The sequence below is a fragment of the Micropterus salmoides genome, unplaced genomic scaffold (genome assembly GCF_014851395.1).
Source record: "Micropterus salmoides isolate LMB-PRFRI ecotype aquatic unplaced genomic scaffold, ASM1485139v1 Ms_hic_scaffold_7, whole genome shotgun sequence".
Lineage (NCBI taxonomy): Eukaryota > Metazoa > Chordata > Actinopteri > Centrarchiformes > Centrarchidae > Micropterus > Micropterus salmoides.
The window spans coordinates 14,633,222-14,657,481 of NW_024044459.1; the positions used below are offsets into that span (position 1 = coordinate 14,633,222).

A 24,260-nucleotide genomic window follows, 5' to 3' on the forward strand; every position below is an offset into this window, starting at 1 on the left:
CATTTGTAAGTTTACTTACCATGTGTGTCTGTCTGTTATTGCCTCCCTAGGTCATAACATTGCCATTCAAGCTGTTCTAAATTTCTGTTTGTGTTACTCTAAGGCGAGCTCTTACTGTCTTAAGGATGTAGCCTAGAAGTTCTATGAGAGGCTACCATAAGCTTGTGGTACAGTTTTGTTGTCTCTTCAATTTTTTTATACAGTATATGATACCGTAGCCTACTCCTTAGTTTTGCAGTGGTGATCATATGGGAGTTCATTTTTACCCTTCTATCTGTTAGCTAGCTATCAGTATACTGTCACCCTAATATTTACAGTGGACTCAATTGCAGATGTTTTTGGTGGATCAGCAGTACATGAAACTCTCATGACCATTGTCCATGACCAAATTCTGTTTTTTTCTTATGGAAGTATTTTTTTTAAATTTTTTTAAGCATTTGTGTTGTCACTGACATACTTAAATTTGAATGTGATGACTGTGAGTTGAACCCTTGTCCAAATTACACATTTCCTTTTGTATAAACATAAGGAAAACATACAACACCAGTGTTCAGTTGAAAAGTCTAATTGTCAGAACATTCGTAACATTTAGATATTGTTGATGGTAACTGGTCTCTGCATTATAATCTCACCTACAGTAAGTGTGACATCCGAAATACATAATTTTGAAGAAGACTGCAGATTTTTACAGACCTTGTACGTAAGTTTTGATTCTGTTCTTTCTTTTTTTTATTCCCATTCAGCTCCTTTCATTTCTTCCATCTGCTTTCTATGGTCTGAATCCGGGGTATTGTCTCCATTAAGTGGAGGCAAGTATATGCCTGGAGCAGCTCTGTTCCCTATTATTGCAGTCACTTTGCCTTATCCATTAAGTCAACTCTCAAAGATTGCAGACCCTGGTTTTTAACAGTGGACATGGCTCATTTTACTCTCATTGTGGACATACAGCTCTTTTTTTCCTTTAAAAAAATAATCTTTTTATCTGGTTTGCCTTAACTTCTCCTTTGCCCTAAAGTGAAGGACACATTAAGGAAAATGTGTCCTTTACACTCACTGCCTTTGGTTCCAGTTTTCCTTTCCTGTCCTCACCAGCACACTCATCTCCCCACTCTCTTTCCTCTGTCTGCACTTCTGAGGGTCTGAGCTTTCACTATTGTATCTCCTATCAAGGAGAGCATGTCTGGGGGCTGTTAGCCCACTCAAGGCTGCCCACACTGTACTGTGATGACCACAGACGTAAAGACACAGACTCTGTATTACCTACTAATTGTGGGAGAACAAAGCAATCTCAACAGGATACACAGATAAATCATGTGATTGGACATCTATGAAATAAGCTCAACATTGATTCACTTGGGTAGAAACACACACACACACACACACACACACACACACACACACACACACACACAATCTAATGACATCCATCATGTTCAGCCAGAAAGGACATACATTCTTGCACCACCTTGAGGAGGGCATCACTCCTCACCATGGCTACACACATTATCCTAAACTGTATGGTGTTTTCAATAAATACAGGACAGTAATGTCTGACTGACCCACCTGAAATGCTATGTTCCACTTTATCAGAATATACACTATAAATAAGATAGAACATCATCAATTGGGTATGTGTGAGACAGTGAACACATTATTTAACTGTACAGTTCCTTAAAGTGTGACGGTGTAATCCCGCTCTGTTCAAACAGCGGCACATTTCAGAGGTCTTTGCTGAACTCTGAGCAGAATTAAGCTGCAACACAGGCAGTGAATGTAATCATATTACGTTTAGTCTTTAAGGAGGTGAATTTTTAATAAGTGTATTTAAACTCTCTCCTTGTCTTTTTTTCTCCCTCTCCCTGTCTCTTGGTCCCTCATTCGTCACTCAAAAACCCCCACAAGAAACAGCCATGAACCCTCCACGCCGATCATCGAGTTCCCATAGTGACAGGTAATTTTCTTAAGCACTTGTTCCCCTCCATTTGACACTGAGTGACGTTGTAGGAACACATATATAAACGTAAATCACTAAATAGCCAATTCTGTGTGCACTGAATGTTTTTTTTTCTTTTTAATAATACATGTGATTATGTTTATTTTGTTTAATAATGCATGATGCGCGTGAAATAGAACAGCTCCATCAAATCATCTCGTTCAGACTTTCATGCATGACTTGCTTTGACTCAGAGAATCAGGTTAAGCATGTCCTTCACAAATCAAATCATTTATGTTTAAGCTGTTTGCTCAGCTATGTTTGACACTGCAGACAGGGCAGCCAAGGCGTTTTTTCAGTACAACATATGAACAGTTATTGTTTTGATTGCAAACTGTCTATTCTTATTTTACAGCCCTGTAACTGCACAGAACATCATAAATCTTTTCCATCATTGCCTTATATTCACTGTATGCAAACATTACCAGGCGCCTTATTGGTAACTTGAAATTTTGTGCTGAAATGTCACCATTGTACTGTGACATGCTCTCTCGGAAGGAACTCAAAAGCAAAAGCGGGCATGTTTATGAGCAGATTTTGCTCTCCTTCTCGTCCTGCAGGCCCTCCACTGAGACCCAGCAGAGGAACAACAGCAGTAACTCTGGCGTTATTCTGGACATCTCGGCTCTCAAGATGACGGAGGTGGATACAGAGGTGCCTCCTCTTCCACCTCGCTATCGCTTCAGGGACCTGCTGCTGGGGGACCAGACATTTCAGAATGATGACAGGTAGCATGAAAAATACTGTGCGCGCTTGCGTTTGTATACTTTTAAGTTCAAGTCTCTCTGGATACTTGAACTGCTACACTGCTTTCAACAGTTGTTGTACACACTTTCCCTCGAGCTGCCTCATCTACTTCTACTTCAATTACTGTTTTCCTACATTTCCCATAATGACTTCTCACGACAACCCCCTAGAGATGTGGCAGGACTTGTATTCAGCTGTTGGTTTTCTGTGTAGGTGGATACAGTAATGGAAATAGAAACAGTGGAGTGAGAGGTTTTGTAGTGAAAAGGTTGGAGTCTTGCCACTTGCTCAGACCTTGTGGCTGTGTTGCACTGGACTGTCTGGGCTAGTGTCAGCAGAGAAATTTGTATCCGTGTCTCTCTGATTCTAAGGGACTGACACATAAACTGATGCTGGATTTAGCCAATCCACAGAAAAACACGCAGAAAATAGGCTTAAAAATGCAAGGTCTGATTTCTTTAATAAAAGTGGTCACTAGATTTCTGTTCTGTCAGATTGTAGTTGGTTTGAGACATCTTCAGACATCTGATCCTGAAATAGCCTGTCCCTAGGCCCCTTAACTGGTGCTATAGTCACCAGAGCAATAGAGTGTTTGGGAATCTCCTAAGAGTTCAATTATTGCTGCGGTTGGAGAGGCAGACCAACAGATGCTGTTTGCTGCCCAAGAGAGGAAGATTTACATCAGCCACAACTGAGTACTATGGAGCTCTCCGTGGTTCTGAAATGAAGTCATCTCACTAAAGGTTCAGTAGTCACTTCAATGTTGGCTTGCGGATAGCAAATGGAGACCACCGCGTCATAGTTTTCTTAAAGGGACAGTTCGGGAAGTGGGGCTGTATGAAATACAGGGTCTGCAGTAAAAATTTCTTTTTCCCACCTAAAAGAAAGCCCACTGGTGAAAAAAAATCTATGTCAGTCCAAGTGTTCGCTATGTGCAATATTTTCAGCACCTTACTTTTCCAAAGAAGGTTAAAGTCAAGGGCTACTGGACTTTGTTGAAGATACTAGAAGACGTTTCATCCCTCATCCAAAGGACTTCTTCAGTTCTGACTGACTGGGAGGGAAACTCAGCTATTTAACCTCAGTGGGGTCGTTTGCCAGGATCGTCGATACCGCTGGTTTTCAGTGTTCTTGGCTGTTGTAACGAATGTTGTTATGGACGTTAGGACTACCCGAGGCCAAGAATGAATGACCATCGTTGGTATCTTCACCTGAGGCCAAGAGGTTACGTTTGTTGAGTTTCCTGGGAAGTGATGAAAGGACAGCATTGTAAGTGGGGGATAAGTGGTGGCGTAGACCCCCTCCCCTGTTCAGCAATGGCTTCTCAACCCGGGTGTAGCTTCCTTGACACCTCTTTCAAACCATCCATCTTCTCTGTCTAAAATGTGCACCTGGTGGTCCTGAAACGAGTGTCCTCTGTCCTTCAGATGTAAGTAGACTGCAGAGTCTTGACCAAGGTTATTATCGTAAACGAAGACGAACGAAATAACGAAAACTAGATGTGAAAAAACAGTCGTTAACTGAAATAAAAATAAAAACGAGAACTAAAACTATATTGGAAGTTTGCAAAACTAACTAAAAGTAACTAAAATGAAAGAGTAAAAGTCCTTAGTTTTCGTCTATTTATTTATTTCATAGGACCAAAGCCTACATTTCGAGTGGATATGAAGCCGGGGGAACTGACGGTCTTGCCAGTCTTGCCGGTCTTGGTGTTGTGCCGAATTCTGCTTTCCTGCCGAGAATTGCAAGCACCTCACGGGTGATAACGGTCATTTATGCTGAGAAAAGAGGTGGATGCAAATCTCGGCAGGTAGCCTACAAAATTTGATCCGCTGAATTATGCATCCACCTCTGTGGGTCCTTCTCAGACACTTTGCTGTGCTCATTGATCAAACAGCATCATCACCACATTTATTTACTGAATGTCAAGGACTGGTACTTCTACTAAGTGTATTAAAATATTAAAGACTCTAGACGTTCATAAAATATATACTTATATATATCTATATATCATTTATCACCATTGATGAAGCCCACAAAGAATATTACAGTGTTTAAAAGCATTATTTGGAGGTGCATGCAATTCTCGGCAGGCAGGCAAAACTCAGCATAACATCTGTTGACACCGGACTGGCAGTTTAGAAGTGCACTTGGTGATTAGCAAATTAGCAAAGTCCGATAGGCACCTGTTGCTTTTCTCCTCCGAGTGAAGAGCTGGCCGTGTGACTGGCCTGCCACAATTGCTTTATCCATCAAGAGAGCCCGGGGTCAGGGCAGCGTCTGGCCGCAGCGTAGCAGCTGGCAACCACTGTTATGACGAGAACCCCATGTAATGTTATGGGGAGGCTAACTTTGCCAGGAGACCCAGGTAGGGATCGTCTGCGTAGTTGGTTGGATTTGAACATGTTTTCTAATATCTTTTATACATAGCGTACATGTGTACAAAATAATATGAATGCAACAACTGTACAGAGCTTTGTTTAGTTTAGTTTGGGTTGCAGGTAGTGAGTCACTGTCTTAGTGGTTTTCTTTTCCTTGTTCTGTTCTGATGGTCTGGCTTAGTGCTCAGCAACATTGTGATTCCATACGTGTCTGGAGTATCAGAGAAACTCAGGAGGATTTTCAACAAACACAACATCCCTGTGTTTTTTAAACCCTAGAACACACTGAGACAGATACTGGTCCACCCCAAAGACCGAACCTCCAAGCACAAGAAAAGCAATCTAGTTTATGCGGTCCAATGCAGTAAGGAATCCACAGACCTGTATATTGGGGAGACTAAACAACCACTACACAAACGCATGGCTCAACACAGAAGGGCCAACTCCTCAGGTCAAGACTCTGCAGTCTACTTACACATTTGCACATTTTAGACAGAGAAGATGGTTGGTTTGAAAGAGGTGTCAAGGAAGCCATCTACACCCGGGTTGAGAAGCCGTCATTGAACAGGGGAGGGGGTCCACGCCACCACTTATCCCCCACTTACAATGCTGTCCTTTCATCACTTCCCAGGAAACTTAACAAACGTAACCTATTGGCCTCAGGTGAAGATGCCAACGATGGTCGTTCAGTCTTGGCCTCCGGTAGTCTTAACGACTGTAACAACTGTCATCACAGCAACAAGGAACACTAACGAACCAGCGGTATCGATGACCCTGGCAAACGACCCCACTGAGGTTAAATAGCTGAGTTTCCCTCCCAGTCAGTCAGAACTGAAGAAGTCCTTTGGATGAGGGACAAAACGTCTTAAGGCCCATTTATACTCCTGTGTAGGGTCTACATGCGTACCTATGCCGTAGGCTACGCACATAGCCATTCATTTATACTTGTGCATAGGTGTGTCCGTCATTCTGCACTTACACCCCCAAACGTTAGTCGGCAGTAGCTCTACAGCGTCCACTGTGTTGACTTTTGCCGGCCGAGCAGGCTAACTTCCGGTTTAGCGCTCCGCATGTGTTATCTCTCGACTCCAGGCTCTTGGTTGTCCGCAGCAACAAAAGCAGTATTTCAGCAATGACTTGATAACCTTCTGTGGATGGCTTTTGTGTTTCCCAATTAGCTCATTGATCTGTATCTTCTTTGAATTAATCCAGTGAATATCATAACTTGTGAAATTTCACTTTGAACCAAGTATTTTGTATGACATTCCCTTTTGCCACCGTCCTCTCTCTAGTTTTCTACTACTCTCCTTCTGTCTCTTGCTGTCAATATGTTTTATATCGATGCAAGGTCTTTTGTCCACACATAACATTTAGAGCAGCGGTGCAGTATTTGACCATTTCCTCCCAGACATTGTTCATTGGTCACATTGGATGCAGGATTTCTCTCAGATGCTTATAACTGTGTTTTTTTTTGTTGTTGTTTTTTTGTTGAATGTAGGGCTGCAACTAACGATGATTTTAGTACTTGAAGCTTCTATAGATTATTTCATTAATTCATTGATGCATCGTTTAAGAGGTACTTTTGCTTGGCGGCAGCAGACGCGCGCGCCCCCCCGGTAACGGGATCAGCTGTGTACGTTGATAGATGATAAATATCTCTCTCTTCCTCCACTTTGCAAACAGCGCCATCATAATCTTAAGTGTGGAGTGCGACAGTAATAAATGTCCGTGCGAAACAGTGTGCTATAAAATTATGTGGATTAAACGAAGCATTTTAGTAATCGATGAATTGTTTCAGCCCTAGTTGCATGCCAGTTTTATCAGAACTGTTGACTTAAGTAAAACAACACTGACTACTACAGTATAGATTACACTACATATTAAATACAGTCAACATACAGTAACATTAGGTTTATCTTTTACCACACTATTACATGTATGCTGTGTCCTGTGGACCTTGAGACGGTACAATGTGGCAATCAGTGTGTGTGTGTGTGTGTGTGTGTGTGTGTGTGTGTGTGTGTTGGGCATGTTTCATCCAGTTGATCTCCTGTGAATTGTTTTGCTAATCACTGTTCAATTGCAAAGGGTAATTAGGGTTCGTTGCTGGGCTACCAACGTTTGTGTGTTTGCATCCACATATGTGTGTGAATGCACACGCTTGCCCCTGTCACAGAGCCATATGGAGTAATTCACATATCCTGGCATGAAAAACAAAGCAGCTTTTGTTTCTTCAAAACAGATAACAGCTGTAAACTGCAGCTTCTCACACACCTCTGCACAATGTGTGTTAGGGGATGAATGATGAAGCTAAAGAAGAAAACAATATTATTGAAAGCATCTTATGGTGCAGCTCTGTAATTGCTAGTTTCCGAGCTCTGCAGTGGAAACAGAAGCAGACGATGTCACTTTGGGGACACTCTATATCTTGGTAGATGGTCTTCTCATGGTTTCGTGATGTTGATTATTTCCTGCGCTGATGCCTTGTCGACTGTAAAGCCGCAACAAATTAACCCCTAGAGAAAGAGTCAGAGCCCAGCCCTCCCTGCCCTAATGCCCCGTTGCATCTGTTTGCTTGCATCTGTCATAGTGGGCTATGTGAGTAAAAGGCAGTGGGTTGAAGGACTCGGGCAGTGATAGCTCCCTAAATATAAGAACATCACTAGAAGGGAGTCCTGTAAGACAGCAACAAGAGCTGTCACGACATTGATGCAAAAATAAACAAATCTGTTATTTCACTCACTCATGCTCATAATGGTCTAAAACAGTGTTTTTGCTTGAGACAGCCCCCTGCCACAGATTGGAAGTTTTCAGCAGGTCGATTGAAGGGCAATGTTACCTTATCATTTGAACAAAAAAATGCCAAAGGACTTAACACTATACAGTATTTTTCCAGATCCTAAGTAGATGAGAGAGAAACTTTATTAACCATTTGATCAATAATAAATAAGAAAGAAGCAAAGATTAAAGAATGGTCTGGAAAGAAACATAACATTGTGTAGCTGACTCTAGTTCTTTTATTTCCTACCATGGTAATCATCTCACTTTAAGGCATGAACAGTATGGCAAAATCTCAGTTATTATAACTAGGGCTGCAGCTAACGATGATTTTAGTATCGAAGCTTCTATAGATTATTTCAACGATTCATCGATGCGTTGTTTAAGAAGTAGTGCTTCAAAACCACTTTTATCAAGAAATCACACGTGAAACGGGAAATGAGCAATCCTGTACACGAAACAGCTGTTTGTTATTATAAAGATAGAAATTATAAAGACAAAGAATATGGTTGAAAGGATGGATTAGTACACGCAGGTAGCAGGGATTGTTTGAGCTACAGAGAGAGCTGGAGGGGAGTTAAAAGGTGCAGCTCCCCGACACCCAGTTACCTCTTGACTGTGAGGATACAACTCACAGCCCAAAAAGGAGAACAACAAACGCACGTGTGCACATTTTCAGCTGAGGACTGCAGCTTACTTTGGCTAGCCTTCAACTCAATAATCAATCATGATTTCAGTTAAATGCTAAAGTTGCTGTTACTGTTACCTTGTCTGTGGTCCACTGGCAGAACACCGGCTACTTTCTGATAAGGCGGCGTGTCGTGCTGTTGCCGAGGCGACATCATAATCAGTAACAGTAATAAAGGTCCTGCGAAACACTGTGCTGTATGGTTACATGGATTAAACGAAGCATCGACGCAAAGAATTAGAAGTATAGTTTAGATAATATGGCTAAACTGAGAATTTGTTGTTCATTAAACCTGCTTCATGGAGTGATGTCTTAACATCTCCAAATCTGGGGATAACAAATAGGGGGGAAAAAAGATCCAGGTCTTAAAAAGAGCAGAATTTAGAAAATAAAGTAAAGTTGGTGTGTGTTTTTTGTTTTTTTGTGTGTGTCACTCCGACAGTATTAATGCAATAAGCCCTTCTGTGCTGTTGTGCTGAGTATGTAAGTCCTTGTATTTCTGCTCATGTCTTTGTGGATGTGGGCGTACATGGGAGAGGAGGGGATGGGGGGGATCTCCCTCCTGAGCTGTCATTATCTCCAGGGATGGGTGTCAGAGGGCCATGATGACGGCTTGGCTGTGTGGGTGGGTGCTGAAGAGGAGCAATCACGCTGAAGTCATTGGCCTGACAAGCGATTGGTCTGTGTGTGTGTGTGTATGTATGTGTGAGTCTGTGCAGGTGTTTGTGTACATGTGGTATGAGTGTGGACACACCGGTGTGTGTGCACCTGTGAGTCTCTGATTATATATCCAGAGTGTGTGCGTACGTGGGTTTATTTCTCAGTCTGTCAGCCAGCGGAGGGGGGCCCCAGCCTCACTCAGAGTCACAAATAGAAACGAGCCACCAAACATTTTTGTACATGCCGACAGGGTTGAAAACACAGAGCAGCAAGGAGAAAATTCGTTTAATCTATCTTTTCTCTGCATGTCTAATCTTGTTGGTGTTTTCTTTCTCTTCTAATCAAGGCAGGATGCTGATGGGAGTAATGTTCAGAGTGAGCTGACAGAGTGAGAAGTGTTAATTGGTTGCTAAATCAACTCTTAACACTACTTGTGAGTCAAATAGTGGCACTTGGAATGGTGACCCAGCACTGACGCATGTTCTGCTGTCAAGCAACAGCTAATCGCAGAAATGTATCATTTAATCATATTGCTGTGAAAATCTTTTATCTTTTAAATGACTCCAGCACAAAATAGGCCTTGTTTTCATCTTGGTAATCATCTATTTCTGAGTAGATCCAAATTGATTCTGGTACATTTTATAAACCCAACCTTAGAGTTCCCTGTAACACTACATTTCTGGTAAAAATGTTTTGATAAGAGGGTTGTTGTTTTTGTTTTTCCCTGTCCAGACAGACATTTAAAGACTCAAACTCCAAGTGGAATAAAGTATCCTGAGATAATAATAATTGTGCACTGATACTGGCAGCAGCTGTTTGCTTGCACTGATTCCGCGGAAGACGTGACTGCTGGCATTTAATGCCTGGATGATTTCCATCTGAGCGAGTTTACAAGGCTGATGATAAGATAGACAACCAAGTCAAAGAGGAAGATGAGGAGAAGGGGGGAACACAAAAACCAAGAGGGGGGAGGGGAGGAATGGAATTAAGTAGGTGACAGATAGGAGGAAAGGATGTTGACAAGTGATGAGAGACACTGATATGAGGACAATTAGATCCAATAAGTCACGGAAGACAAACAGTCTGAGTGGTCTCAGGCGATGTTCACAATGCAGGCTCAATTTCAAATTCCTATCACACATTTCATATTTAGGATGACAATTTATATTTATGGGATACCTGTATAAAAGGAGAGTCGAAAAGACACAACACAAACAGCTAAAGATATTACCTCCTGTCCTTTTTGTGCTAGCTCAATATAGTCTTTTTAGTATTATAAGTAGAATCATATTTATAATTAATTTTAATTTTAATTTATTAATTAATTTTATCAGCTCTAGCTAGCTAGCTAATTAAAATAATGTCAGCTCCATGTCCTGCATGTGCTCATTGTAAATACTTCAGTAGCAGACTTTATGAATCTTTTGTTTTTTACAAGAAGGGGCTTTTAGAATAAGGACTAACCGATGTGTTTGGCAAATGTACCGGTATCTCAGGTAACCTGTGCTGGGGCTTCTTGAGTGGAAACTTCCTCAAATCCAGTAAAGAACAGGTTTTTAGCACATGGAGCGTGGACTTCCATTATGATCTATTCCTGTACCACATTTTAACGTATTCCAAATGAGAGCAGTTTGTAACAACAACATCCACATCTTTGTAAAAGGGGAAAAAAGCAACTTGGACACAATGAGACATTTCATCTGAGACATCTCAAGTTGTGACCTTACTCTCAACGTCATCGTACCTAGAAGCCTGACGTGCTTGAAAGGCTGAGTGTTTTTAACCGGTGACATGCACAGTTCTGCTTAGCAACCACAGCTTGCAATTTAGACCATAGGTGGTATTAGTCACCACCATCAGCACAGAGTGGGTGGGCGACACTTAAGGGCCGCTGGACTTGTTCACGTCAGCGGCGGAGTGGCTGTGTGTGTGTGTGTGTGTGTGTGTTTGAAGTGCTGTCAGTTTGAGGATTATTTATATTGTCACAATGCAGAGACAAACATGTTGTCCACATTTGTCCTGTTTTGTCACATTCTGTGGGGGAAAATGTCTTCTAAGGATTTGTGCAGCCAGGGAGCAGAAACTGGAATGTGAACAAGTAAACAGGGGAAATGAGGGAGAGCAGAGTTAGTGCATTCCTGAAAAGCTCAATTTGGACCGTGTTCCATTTCAGCAATTTCCTCTCAGATTTATTTCCCCTTAACACAGTGGAGGTATTAGTGAAAGTGGCACACCATGCTTAAGCTGAAAAGAATGAGTGTGCAGCGCCCCTAAAGCACTTTTATTGGTTTCATTTGGACCATTTCAGTAGCTCAGCGCACAGCCTCAGAGGAATAGCTCAAAAGGGGACTGTCAATTAAAGGTATACGACAAGGACAGAATCATATGGGAGGGTTGCTCAGAGAAAAATAAGATTTATTTTACCCCTCAGAATTTGTTTCTCTTCTGGGCCATTGCGTCTTTTGTACCTTGAAATCTCTGGTGCATTTGCTGTTTAGCCCCCATGCTCTGTCTTGCCAACTTAATTTGAATCGGTGGAGCGTGCTTGTTGGACTTTAATAAGCAGCTGTGATGATGGAGGCATTTGGATGAGGCTGTCAGCGTGTTAGAGGGGGCTCCCAGTGTTGTGGGCGAGCGTGACACAGAAAGCGTCACATAGAGGATTATTCAGGAATCACAGAACGCAATTCCATCCACTAGTACTGTAGCTGTATTTGAAGTGTCAAATATTCACTTAGTTTTGTAAACAGTCTTGATTATAATCGCCTTAAATTACAACTAATTATCACTCACTAATGTCTCTGATTTGCATTTATGCACTTGTAAAAGCTGTGAGATGATTCTGTCTTTGGTGCAGTACTTATTTGCGGCTTACTTGGCTTAAATGTGTGTTTTGCTGGTCATAAATTGTATGACACGCTGTACAAGCACAACTTATCTGGTTGCTGTAGCTGAATGAAAGGGACAGTGGAAGACTATTTGGTGATTATAACTACATTACATTTTTCTTAAACCTTCCTTGTTTGTTAATGCTGCATAAAAGACCTCAAAGATAAAAAAAAAAAAAAATGACGGGCCTTAAATCTAAATTTTTAATTTAAATGTCAAAGTAAAAAATGTATTGGCTAAAAACATTGAACTTCACCCGAGTGAGCATCCCTGATTTATGAGGGAAAACTTCACCTTACCTTTTTGGGACAAAGAGGGTAAGGACGCCGTTATTCAAACAGTTCAGGTACAAGAATCAATACACACTGGACTGTGAGTTATTACTGAAGAAGAGATTAAAAAAATTTTCTTCTACTATCCAATTATGAAACTCTGCAGATCTTCACATTGTTTAAACACATTTTTGTCTATTTGTGAGCAGGCAAATAACAGCTTATTGTTCTATTTTATGCAAATGAGCCCAACAACAACAGTGCTTTCTGGCGCAGCGTCATGCTGGGAGCAGTTGTTTTATTCATGAAACATGGAACATGGCCTGTTTGTCTTTAATGTGGCCTAATAAAAGTGCCTGCATATTTTCCGAGAAGTTTCCAAGGGGAAATGGTAGTTGTATCTGGAAAAACCTTTCTCTTCAGCTGTGTATTTGGAGGCATTGGTTATGAGTAAATGCTGCATGTTTCTGGGGGACATTTGAGGGGACAGATTGAATGCAGTGTAAAAGGTCCCACAGACAATTTGAAGATGAGATGGTATTCTTTTATTTTGGACGAACCATTGGCTCTGGCACACTCACTTTATGCAAATGAACATTTCCGCAGACATCTTCATTTTCAGAAGACAACATAAGGCTATGACCAGTAAATGGGTGGTTGAACCTTTTTTGCATGAAAGAGCCTTTGGCAAAACAGCAGTCAGCATCTCGGTGTGTGCAGTGTTCGTGAGCTTTCGTACACTCCTGTGTGTAAGCCTGCCAGTGGCATCGGCTAGACTTCTTCCTCCTCTCTGGCTTTGCTGTGCACAGACAGCTCGCCCACAGTAGCGCCAGCTCACTGCTTGCCTTAATATGTTTTGACAGAGGAAGCATTATCGCAGCTCTCGACGCCCATCTGCAGCACTGAGCATGAAGTATAGGCACACCCAATGTTTATGGAGGTTTAAAGGGAGCCCTGGTTGCTCCCCAAGACTTTCTGAAATGATCTGGCCCATCAACGGCTTTGGGGTATTCTCACTGGCAGAATGTAGCTCGCAAATTAAAGCCACAAAGATAAGGAAATCTCTTGCGTTGTTCTCTGTATCAAACCTATGCAAATACCATAAATGATAATTCTAAGTAAATCTTGTTGTTTCCTCTTATGTAATAGAATTTGTATCCAAAATAAGATCACATTATTGAGCAATGCCCTCAACTGTGTATTTTCTGCAGCTGTACAGCTTAAAATGTGACAGCAGTGGCACTGACGCAGCCTGGTGTTGCATTTATCTGCTCTGTTGCCAAAACTTCCACTTTTTCCCTCTTGATCTCTTTTTCATCTCAGTGGCTGGAAGTTACTCATCTTGCAGAATCTGGAATTTGTTCAAGTTTATGTGCCAAGCATTTTCAGAGTGGAGCGCTTTAGCAGTTACACCCAGTACTAAGCTTATAGTAACACTGCAGCTCTTTTTATGTGTTTTATATCCCTGAATTTTGCTGCCCCCTCAAAATCCAGCCTGAACCTAAAACAATATATGCAAATATTCAATGTAAATCTGAAGCCACTCCAGTTGGCTAATCGTGCTGCAATAATTTCAGAGCTCTGGCAATGGCAGAAATAAACTGCATTCTGTAAGCATATCTATTGGCATGTAAGATAATTATAAACTGGAGATGAGAAAAATGAACCAATCAATTCTGAATTCATGTCTGGCCCAAAGCAGGATGAGCTGGCACCATGCCAGTCGTCAATGCTTGGTTGTTTTTTACGCATATTATTATTATTATTATTATTATTTTATTTTTTGCTTCATTGGAGCATAATTTGTCTTATTTGGGTGGGATGCAGGTTCCTCCAGCTTTTGTGATGTACCTGAAGCATGGAAAGGAGATGAGCCGTTTCTTCAAGGGTACTGCATTAGAATGACCTCTCAGATGATAAAACCCACGGTTATACCACTATATGTGCTATTAAATATACAGCACATTAAGCCTTATGCAACTTATACATTAAGCCATTAACCGTCTGCACTGGCAGATGCATGTTTCTTGCGTGTTTTTTGCCCACACAGTCTGCAGTTCTGTGCTTCACCACAAAGTGTCTCTGTGCTCAAATCTGCACCTCCACACCTGCTTCTGCTACTGATGAACGTGTCTGCATCCTCTTTCTATCATTCTCTGGCATTTATAATCTTTCTTTTTTTAATGACTTAGATTTCCTTGCACTCACCTGAAACCAGTCCACATGCACACAAGGACTTACAGGACACGGTCTACAGCGGATTTGTTATTTCACATGATTAAATGATGCCATGTTGTTCATTGATCAGCATATTTTAAATCCCTAATGAAATGCATTATAGTTTTAACTGCTGGATAATGCTGTTTCCTATTAGGATAGGAGTGAAGGTGGAGAATGTATTTATCATTATTTATTTATACAGATGAAGTTGACTTGGTACACGCACGTAACATTATTGCTAATGCTTGTACAGGCATATAATTATACACACTTACAACTTGGGAATAATCGGTACACCAAGCTGCTCCACTGGAACAGTCAGGGTTATGTCAAATATATATTTATACCTTATACCAACTGTCCATGATTTTTTTTTTCTCTCATCTCCCAAATTTTCCTGTTGGCAATTACATATGCCGCCCTCTCTTCACAGACACACCTCTCTAATCCCAAGGTTAATATCAACAGATAATTTAATGTGTTTCCTGAAGGCTGAACTCAAAATGCCATGTGCAAATGACTGTGTGTACTGTGTGTTTCCTAAATGCATTACTAATGGGAGTTCAGCTCATGTGGCTGCTCTGGCTGCATTAGAAATAAATTGCATCCTGTAAGCACATTACTGTCAAGGGACCTGTAGATTATGAACAGGAGATGAGAAATATGAACCGATCTTTACAAATAGCGGCTCTGAATTCATGTCTGCCACAAAAAGAATTGTTTTTAAGATGGCAAAACACAGAAACATCAGTAGCATCCATGCATCCCCCACCCCTAACACTCCTTTGTGCAACTATAGCTATACCTGCAAGGCTACTGACAAAGAACCCTCACTCGTCTCAGGTTAAGATTTAAAATCAGGATTAATATTTCATGCCTTCTATGTTTGCTGAGCGCTTAAGCAAACATGGGAGGCACAGTAGGGAGAGATTGTTCACAGTCCAGTATGAGTGATGTTTTCCCCCGTTTGCATGTTTCATTAACATGGTCCAGTTTTGTCAGCTTTCTAAACACATGCAAGTCCAATGGAATGGAAAACAAATGACGCCTGGCTAATCGGTGATGGTGCAGGTTTAAACTGACCAGCTATGGCATGTTAGTGGTAGATTTTCCCACCCTCAGCCCCAGTGTATGATGTGAGATGCTCCAGCCCTCTGTCACAGTGAATCAGTAAAACCACTCCTCCTTTTGAAGTGTCAAGTTTGTGATTGCTCTTGTGGCCCATAGGCTGTGAAATGAGCGATGCTGGCAAACTACCAGCTTTAAAGGCATTTTTACATGTTGAATTTGATTGATACATGTGTATGTTTCACTTTTCATTCACTTAGCAGCCTAGTCACCAGGTGGTTTTGAAAACAGCTGCTCACTAAGCAGTTGCCTAAAAAGGATCCACCAAATGGCTGATTCATAATAGCCTATTTAAATTATCAGTGTTGACATAAGTTACTAAAAGTGAGATGCACATGCCTCTAACTTTCTGCCTTGTAGACAGGCCTACACCTCCAGGTGTCACGTGTGTGTCCATGCAAAGTATGATCATGCCATGGCGTGTTTATCTAGGCCACCTGCTCATTTGTCTGTGGCATCTAATTATTCTGGTGATTCGTGTCTGTAGTCAAATCGACGACTTAAAGAGCTGATGGTGAGGGCGACACGATTCCATCTTCCCCCTTTTAATTATTAAGAGATGAATGTGCTTTCGTGAAAATGGAAATTGTAGCCTAATTCATTAGCATCTAGGCTACATCATATGACAGTATAGAAATGAAGACATGGCGATGTGCAAGATGAAGGTGGTCTGACCGAAAGGATTCGCGGATCATTACATTTGACCATCTTAGTTATGTAATCTTTTGGGGAGCCCGTTGGGTTGGCCGAGCGGTCAACGTTACGTCGTCACGACGTGTGGTTCTTACACACACGCACCGGGACTTCACATCTCCATCAGGGATGGAGGAGCGCCCGATAACCAGGAGCCAAGCTGCTGCTCTCCTCACTGTGTCTGAGGACCCCGTGATGCGGCAGGGAGGGAGACGCTCTCCCTCCGCCTTCGTGCAGCAACAGTGAGACGGGGATGCGGTTTTCCGGCGGCGTCGGTCGCTGAGTGAGCCTGTTCTGACAGCAGGAGAACACACATTGGCCGCTCTCTCTCTCCTCGCTGGAGGTAGCACTCGGGAGGCAGAGAGCCATGGCAGGCGCCAAGCTGACGCCCTCGCCCTCGGAGATCGACCCGGACGTCAAGACCGAGGTGCAGAAAACTCCTGAGCCCACCTGGGTCAACCCCTCCAACCCTCTCCGGACCACGGGCTCTTTTGGGAGCGATGCCGGCCAAAGGTAGCTGCCGCAGATCCGCGCCGAAGTCGCATGTTTGTGAACGCAGCTCGCGTGCACACATGCTGCATCCGCTAAATAACATGATGCTGCGAGCGCATGGCGCATGAAGTCTTCCCTAGAACTTAGCTCGTAATTATCTGTCAGGCAGAAGTTGCGCCGTCATAAATGTGCCGTTAAATCTATTCACCCGTGAATTAATTGCGACATAAACGTTAAGCACCAGTTTGGTAAAGGCTAGGCTATGTTTGCTCCATAGGGGTTAAACATAAACAATGCAAACGCTTCTGCCAATGTCAGTCACTTTCCTCTCAGCATCACTGAGATGCATTTAATGGCTGCAGTGTAAAGTGATTACATAATTCAGTGGATGCTGCATTCCCATTACAATTTTATGAATCCTGATGTTCTCACAGGGTGGGAGAAATCTTCCATCACTGCAATCACGGCTGCAAGTTTTTTGGGGGGGATGTAATACAACCAGATTGATGAATACATAAAAGTACAAACCACAGGGGATTGTGTTGACATCTTCAAATCTAGATAAAAAGACTACATGTTATATTTCAACAGGTCTGCACCATCAATACAATGTGCATGCAGACGTCTACTGTCAGGACACTACCTACCTACCTTTTGGTAGACAAATTAGAGTGTGTGTGTGTGTGTGTGAGATTGGCCAAGCCCGTAACAACTGAGAAAGTCTAAATGTTGTTTTTCCTTTCAGGGAGACAAAACAACTTGAGACCTGCGGAATAGCTGCCATTAAAGCTCAGATTGGCACTAAGGTTATATGAGGTTGGTTTGGCTGAAAGCAGAAAGATTGTGCTTGTTTGGCAGTGTTTCAGAGACCACTGCACAACCAATATGCTGATGGTGCAGTGTGTTCTGTCTCAGTATTTACAGCACATATTTTCTTGTCAATATTTATTTGAGGGCATTGACATTTTTGGGTATGACCAGAAATCTGAGATCTATTCACTGAAAGATGCTGCAGCATTTAATGTGCCATACCTCTGTGTTTCTTTTAATTTCCCCACTTGATAATTAAGGCAACAACAGTGACATAGGGGGGAAATATTTAATCATATCTGCTTCATACAGAATGTCAGTGTTGTCAAACACGGTAAAGATAATTATATAATGCACAAACGCAGGAAAATAACCTGTAAATTATAGCCTAATAGATTATCACTTCATAACCATGATGCTCAACTCTGTGAAGGCTCTTTAAATATTAATAAAATGCATGGTCTTCCATCAATAATAGAGACCCATTGAGAAATCTTCAGTGTTGCAAATCCACCACAAATACATCAGTGCTTTTTAAATGTTTATCAGTCAACTAAAGCCATACAATCCTCCTGTAAGCTAAATACATGCCTGTGCAAAGCGAGGGCATGATGTCTCTAGCTTATTTTGGACAAGAGACCTGGAAGGATGTCATGATGTGTTGCAGAGTTGGCGGTGTTATGCCGTGCAGAGAATGCAGATGGATTGGCCTTAAAGATGGGTCAGGGATACTTGAGGCTTGAGATGACCCTGATTGAAGATTATCTTTCTATTTATTTACATTTTTGTTTTATTAATTACTTCCTTTTAACAAATACACTGTGGTGACTTTAATGAAAGTCTTTGAAAGAAATATTGTGCACTTTTGTTTATAAATGTTTGTAACTGTAATAGAGTGAGGAAGGTTTACCCAGTCTGAACTAAATCTTTTATCTCCAGCACCCTTTCTTTAAGTATGCAAAGGCGGCACTTCTCAAATGTTGTTCATCCTTCTAAACCTTCAGTGGTGTTTTTGATTATAGCCATCATTAGTTTGAGATGACAGCATAGCTCAGAGCAGGCATGCTATGTTTTTGTAAACACTAACAAGAATTGCAAACGCTGTACTTGTTCGGCTAAGGATGCAAAAAATGATGACTACAGTGAAGATGATAATGAGTTATGTATACTTGACTGACAACTTTGATGTTTATGTCAACGCTAAAGATGAATGTAGGTTTGAGCTTTAGGTGGCAGAACAGTCTGGTTTAGCTATTATTAGGATGTATAGATGGATGTTATGAATCTAGTGAGCTTGATAATAGAGTCGATGACAAAACCCTAAATTCTACCAATAACTTCAGCACTAGATCTCAGCAATGATGAAGACCGATATGAAGGTTGGTAATTGTGAATGAGGCAGCTGGTCATCACTGCTATCAAAAACAAGCAAGAATTAGGACACCGATTATAAAAACAGTGATTAGGGATGAAAGCAGGTGTGACATGTAGCTGCAGCTGCAATGGTATCATTAAAAATGAGCAATAATGAGCCTGGACTATGATATGTGCGATCGATGACAGTGATGGAGATGATGGAGCTTGCAGTGTTGCTACAGTGTACCGGAAGTGGTCGTAGTGATGATTACAGATCTGTTAGAGTGATCAACGTCTTAGTGGGCTAACAACTGGTCTGAACAGGCTGGAAGAACAGATTTGCTGCCAATCGGTTCTGAGAAGTCAAACAATATTGACTGTGGCTGTATTGCAATCCAAGACGGTTTGTATGGGAATCTAATACTCAATATTTGCAAATGACTGAGGCTGTAAACATAATGCATTAGTTGGCTAGTTGCCCTGGGCAACCACTGTCAACCATTTAGTGTGGTTAGGTTGCCGCTTTTGGTAATGCACTCTTATATATTAAATGAATGAATAAACGTTTGCATTGCATCGTCCTCCTTTACTTTTTCAGAGATCATAAAACTTATTTTATTTCTGAAGATCACACAGAGCTCCTGATGTTAGCAATCTGAGAGCTTTCTGGGTTGTGAAATGTGATTGGCGTCGGATTTGTGTCCAGCTGGCTCAAGAATGGCAGGATGTGGCGGGAGGAAAGACAGGATCAATAACCTGGCCCAGTGTATGACACAGCCTATAAATAATTGATTAATTTCTTCACAATTTGAAGCACCAGGGAATCCCTCTTCTGTTTAGGATTCTCTATACAATATTAAACACATCTAAACACTGTAGGCATTATAGAGACTAAATGAGACTTGGATGATCTTCAGGAACCGAGGGATGGAGCATCTTTTAAACACAGGATGTGGTCAAAACAGAGACTCGCGCACATTTATTTTGGCTTCATCCAGCCTCGCCAACGCATTGCAGTGAAAAATCTGTTTGGAAAATGGGCATTTTTGGGTTTTGTCTGTTGGTGTGTAATGAATCTGAATTTTAGAGCACAGTGGGAACTGTTATTACACAGGGTGATTTGAGTTTTTTTTGATAAAAAGCAGAAGTTTTGATTGACTGACATAGACTTTATACCATTTGCTGATGTTTGTGCAACACTGAGCCTTCTACACAGCTTACATGTCTGTCAGTCTAAAGCACTTCTGGTTTTTATCAAGTTGTAATACTTGTTACATTTTGTTTTTTATCATAGTTTTGTGCGCACAGCAACGTCCCCTCAGTATCAATTGATTAATTCATTGTTTCATTTTTTATATTTTTCTGTTTTTGCATTTATCCTTTAATTGACTTTTAAATGGATTAGGAAACGCTGGGACACATAGGGAGATATCATGCAACAAGGTCCTCTGAAGGATGTGAAGCTAAGCTATAATGGGTACATTATATGTGCTTCAGACAATGAGCTGCTAGATCAAGTGCAAGAACGGATTAGTGTAGCTTTTAAGAAAGACTTGGGAAGAAGTGGTATTTAAAGATGTTCATTGTCAGCACATAATATCAGTTTCTGGTAAATTAAATGTAGTATTATTTATCTATGTCAGTATTGACAAAAAAAGACAACGGTTTAACTTAACTGCAGTTCTATTACTGAGGTTCATGGCCTGTGGACTGTGCAGCTATAGGAGTCCACTGAACATTTTTTAAATAAATTTCCCTTTTAGTAAGTTGAGCTTCCACACTAATTTCAGTCAGTTTCATTGGGAATTCTTCTGTGCGCCAAAGCTGACTTTTGTTAGGTTCCTCTACACCCACACACCTGTTTGTTATCCCACTGCACACACATTGATGCAGTGATCCTTTTTTTTGCAATTTTGCAATATATTATGCATCCAAATGTTGAGGTTCCTCCCCACTCAATACAGTACAAGCTGCCTTGAGACATTAATCTGCAACAGATAAATGAGAATTTCTATTGGTGTAAGCAGTAGTCAGTTGGGAAATAGCAGGTAATGGACATGTACACTGTTCCAATAAATGTTGAGATTAATTTAGATGTAATAAAAGAGAAGCAGCTCTCTGGAATTAACGAAGAGGATGTGTTGTGCAGACTGCTTGTCATCTGCTTTCTTACAATCTCAACTATTTCATCTTCTCTTTCGCTTGCTTAGTACACCATGTTTTTTATGTTTAATTGCTTTATCATTAGTACGTAATGAAGACACAGAGGACTGTTTCTGCCATTTAAAAAAAACATGTTCATGTTTTTGTTGATCAGTTTTTCAGCTGACTACTTCACATTCTTTTCAAATTCGTTGCTGCTCACTTACACTGGACAACATTTCACTTTTTTTATTGTGAAGTACACATCTTCCTCCCTTTTTGTCTAATGTTTATTTATAGCGCCCAGCTCTTGCAGAATAATTACGCTTTCATTTTGATTGGCGTACCAGAAGTTTAATGAGGGGTTTTAATGTGGTCCTTGGGGTAAATTACATGTTGTTCATCATTATTGTTCATTAAACCAGGAGGAAGAAATCTCTTTACAGTATTTTATTTTTATTTTTGAGAGTTGAAAATTTAAAATAGCCCTGGTTGCTATGCATGCCCCTTAACAGACCTTAGATAGAAGGAGGAATATGCAAGTGGCCTCTAATGAAGTCTCTGTAACACTATGGGTGGCTGGCTGTGTGTTGTGTATATAACAAGTGTACGACGATCACATCCGTCTCACTTGCCTTCTCCTGTTCCTTGAGAGCATTAGTTAGCAGAGAATCAATTAGGATGTGAGATAATTCTAGTGAATCTGCCAAACTCAAAAGCTCACACAGTCGGCTCTGAATTTCAGTTGAACGTAATCTGAGCCATGCTCCAGGAAAAGCTCACAACCAGGGCTGCGCAGTGTAGAGTAGAAATCTGAGTTGTGTGCAAGGAAAGAGAGGACAGCACTCTGTAGAATGCTGCTATCACTGAATCCATAATTTGTTTTGATGAATCATTAACTTCATCAGTAACCTGTACATGCTTTAGAGCATTAACTGAGGCTGGACGCGATATCATAACACCTTTTCTGTCAATATGTATAATGATAATAGCAACATTTCTGAAAATTGAGAAACTCTGAATGGATAAAAAATTCACTTTGGGAAATGGGAGTCTGTTCAATGCAGGGAAGTTGAAAAAAATATATTGTGCTCATTCCACAGATAGGAAATGTGTTTGCAGCCCGTCCAGTGAATTAAATACCTGACAAATAAAGGTGCATAATAATATTGATGCAAAAAATCAGATCAGAAAGTCAGTTACAGTATAGCGCCAAAACAGCTATGCTCTTTGATTTACAACATCATCCACTATGATCTAATACACCCAGAGATATATGAGGGGCAGCTGAGTTTTAGAATTTTATTGTCTCGTGATATATAAATAAATATATACACACTCTTGTTTTGCAAGCCCCCACTTGTACTACCGTAAAACTTTGAATAATAGCCCAGGCTTTTATTTGCTAAACTCACTGAATTGACCCTATCTTTATTTGGGACAGGCATCCATATGGGACAGGCCTTTAATTGTTTTTGCACAAAACTGAAACTACTGTGAAACAGTTTATTTATTTCAAACTGAATAATGCTTGTGTAAAAATGATCAAATAATGTCAAATTACATGTCATTCATTTGATCTTGCTCCGACAGACAGCTTATGTGATTTTATTTTGAAGGCAGCAACCTCATGAAAACAACAACACGGTGCAGGATGAGAGAAGTTAGCAGACAGAGAGTGATGGACTTCACATGACAGGATTCACAACTTGGATAAATGTGTCTGAAAAGCTGTTTTGATTCTTTTGATGGGTGGACCCTTACAGACTAAAGGAATATGTTAAATAATCAAGGAACAGACACATTCGGACCTAACGAGCGCTTCAAAGTTAATGTGAGTCAGAACTTTTCGCCCCTTTTCCTCTCTTATAGCCATTTAGGTTACACCGGTAACTCTAGAAGAATTAGACTTTGGGTCTTGTTGTTTCCGTTAAATGAATTTAACAGTTGTATTGTGGAGAATCTAAAAGATCTAACGATGTTCAGCATGTCCATATTGACATATTGATCATACGTTTAAACATTAATATTTGTATTAACGATCTGAGCAGCTTAGAAGCAGCCAAATCGGGCGACCCCGCGGGGTTTAAGAGGTTTTATACATCCAAAGAACATCTATAAAAACCAGACCAGGTGTTTAATTAAGGCAGGTATTTATTTGTCAAAATGTGTTCCCACACCAGGCCAGTAAAGGAGGTAGGCGGCTATTTGGGACTCGGCTATTAATTGAAGTTTTACGGTAAATACAAACTTGGTTTAGACATAGCCTTGGATTTAGAACTGGGGTTGTGTAAAGTAAGAGATAATAATATCATCAAAAAGCTGATTTATTTCAGTAATTCCATTCAAAAAGTGAAACTTGGATATTATATTCATTCATTACACGCAGACTGATATATTTCAAATGTTTATTTCATTTAATTATGATGATTAAAACTGACAACTAATGAAAATCCCAAATTCATACATTTTTGAATGGGTTTTGTTTCACAATCCTCTCCAGGGTGCGGTTATCCCTATTGCTTGTACACTTTTTTCTACCACATCTTTTCCTTCCCTTCGCCTCTCTATTAATGTGCTTGGACACAGAGCTCTGTGAACAGCCAGCCTCTTTAGCAATGACCTTTTGTGTCTTGCCCTCCTTGTGCAAGGTGTCAATGGTCGTCTTTTGGACAGCTGTCAAGTCAGCAGTCTTCACCATGATAGTGTAGCCTACAGAACTAGACTGAGAGACCATTTAAAGGCCTTTGCAGACGTTTTGAGTTAATTAGCTGATTAGAGTGTGGCACCAGGTGTCTTCAATATTGAAACTTTTCACAATATTCTAATTTTCTGAGATACAGATTTTGGGGTTTTCAATAGTTGTCAGTTATAATCATCAAAATTAAAAGGAATGAACACTTGAAATATATCAGTCTGTGTGGAAAGTTTTACATTTTGAATGGAATTACTGATATAAATCAACTTTTTGATGATATTCCAATTATATGACCAGCACCTGTACACAATGA

General features: G+C 40.8%; 1 protein-coding gene across 11 annotated transcripts in view; it reads left to right on the forward strand.

Moving 5' to 3' along the window:
* Positions 1–1,855: 1,855 nt before the first annotated feature.
* Positions 1,856–24,260, forward strand: part of si:dkey-21e5.1 (potassium channel subfamily T member 1) — a 69,917-nt gene continuing 47,512 nt past the window's right edge. For 7 of the 11 annotated variants that reach the window (XM_038703672.1, XM_038703678.1, XM_038703679.1 and 4 more), the window contains exons 1-2: positions 1,856–1,951; positions 2,554–2,721. In XM_038703672.1, coding sequence (XP_038559600.1) covers positions 1,911–1,951; positions 2,554–2,721 — 209 coding nt within the window. In that variant the 5' untranslated portion in view covers positions 1,856–1,910. Of the gene's footprint in view, positions 1,952–2,553; positions 2,722–16,281; positions 16,963–24,260 lie in introns of those variants that run through there. The other 4 variants (XM_038703675.1, XM_038703677.1, XM_038703683.1 and 1 more) reach the window with 4 other exon arrangements.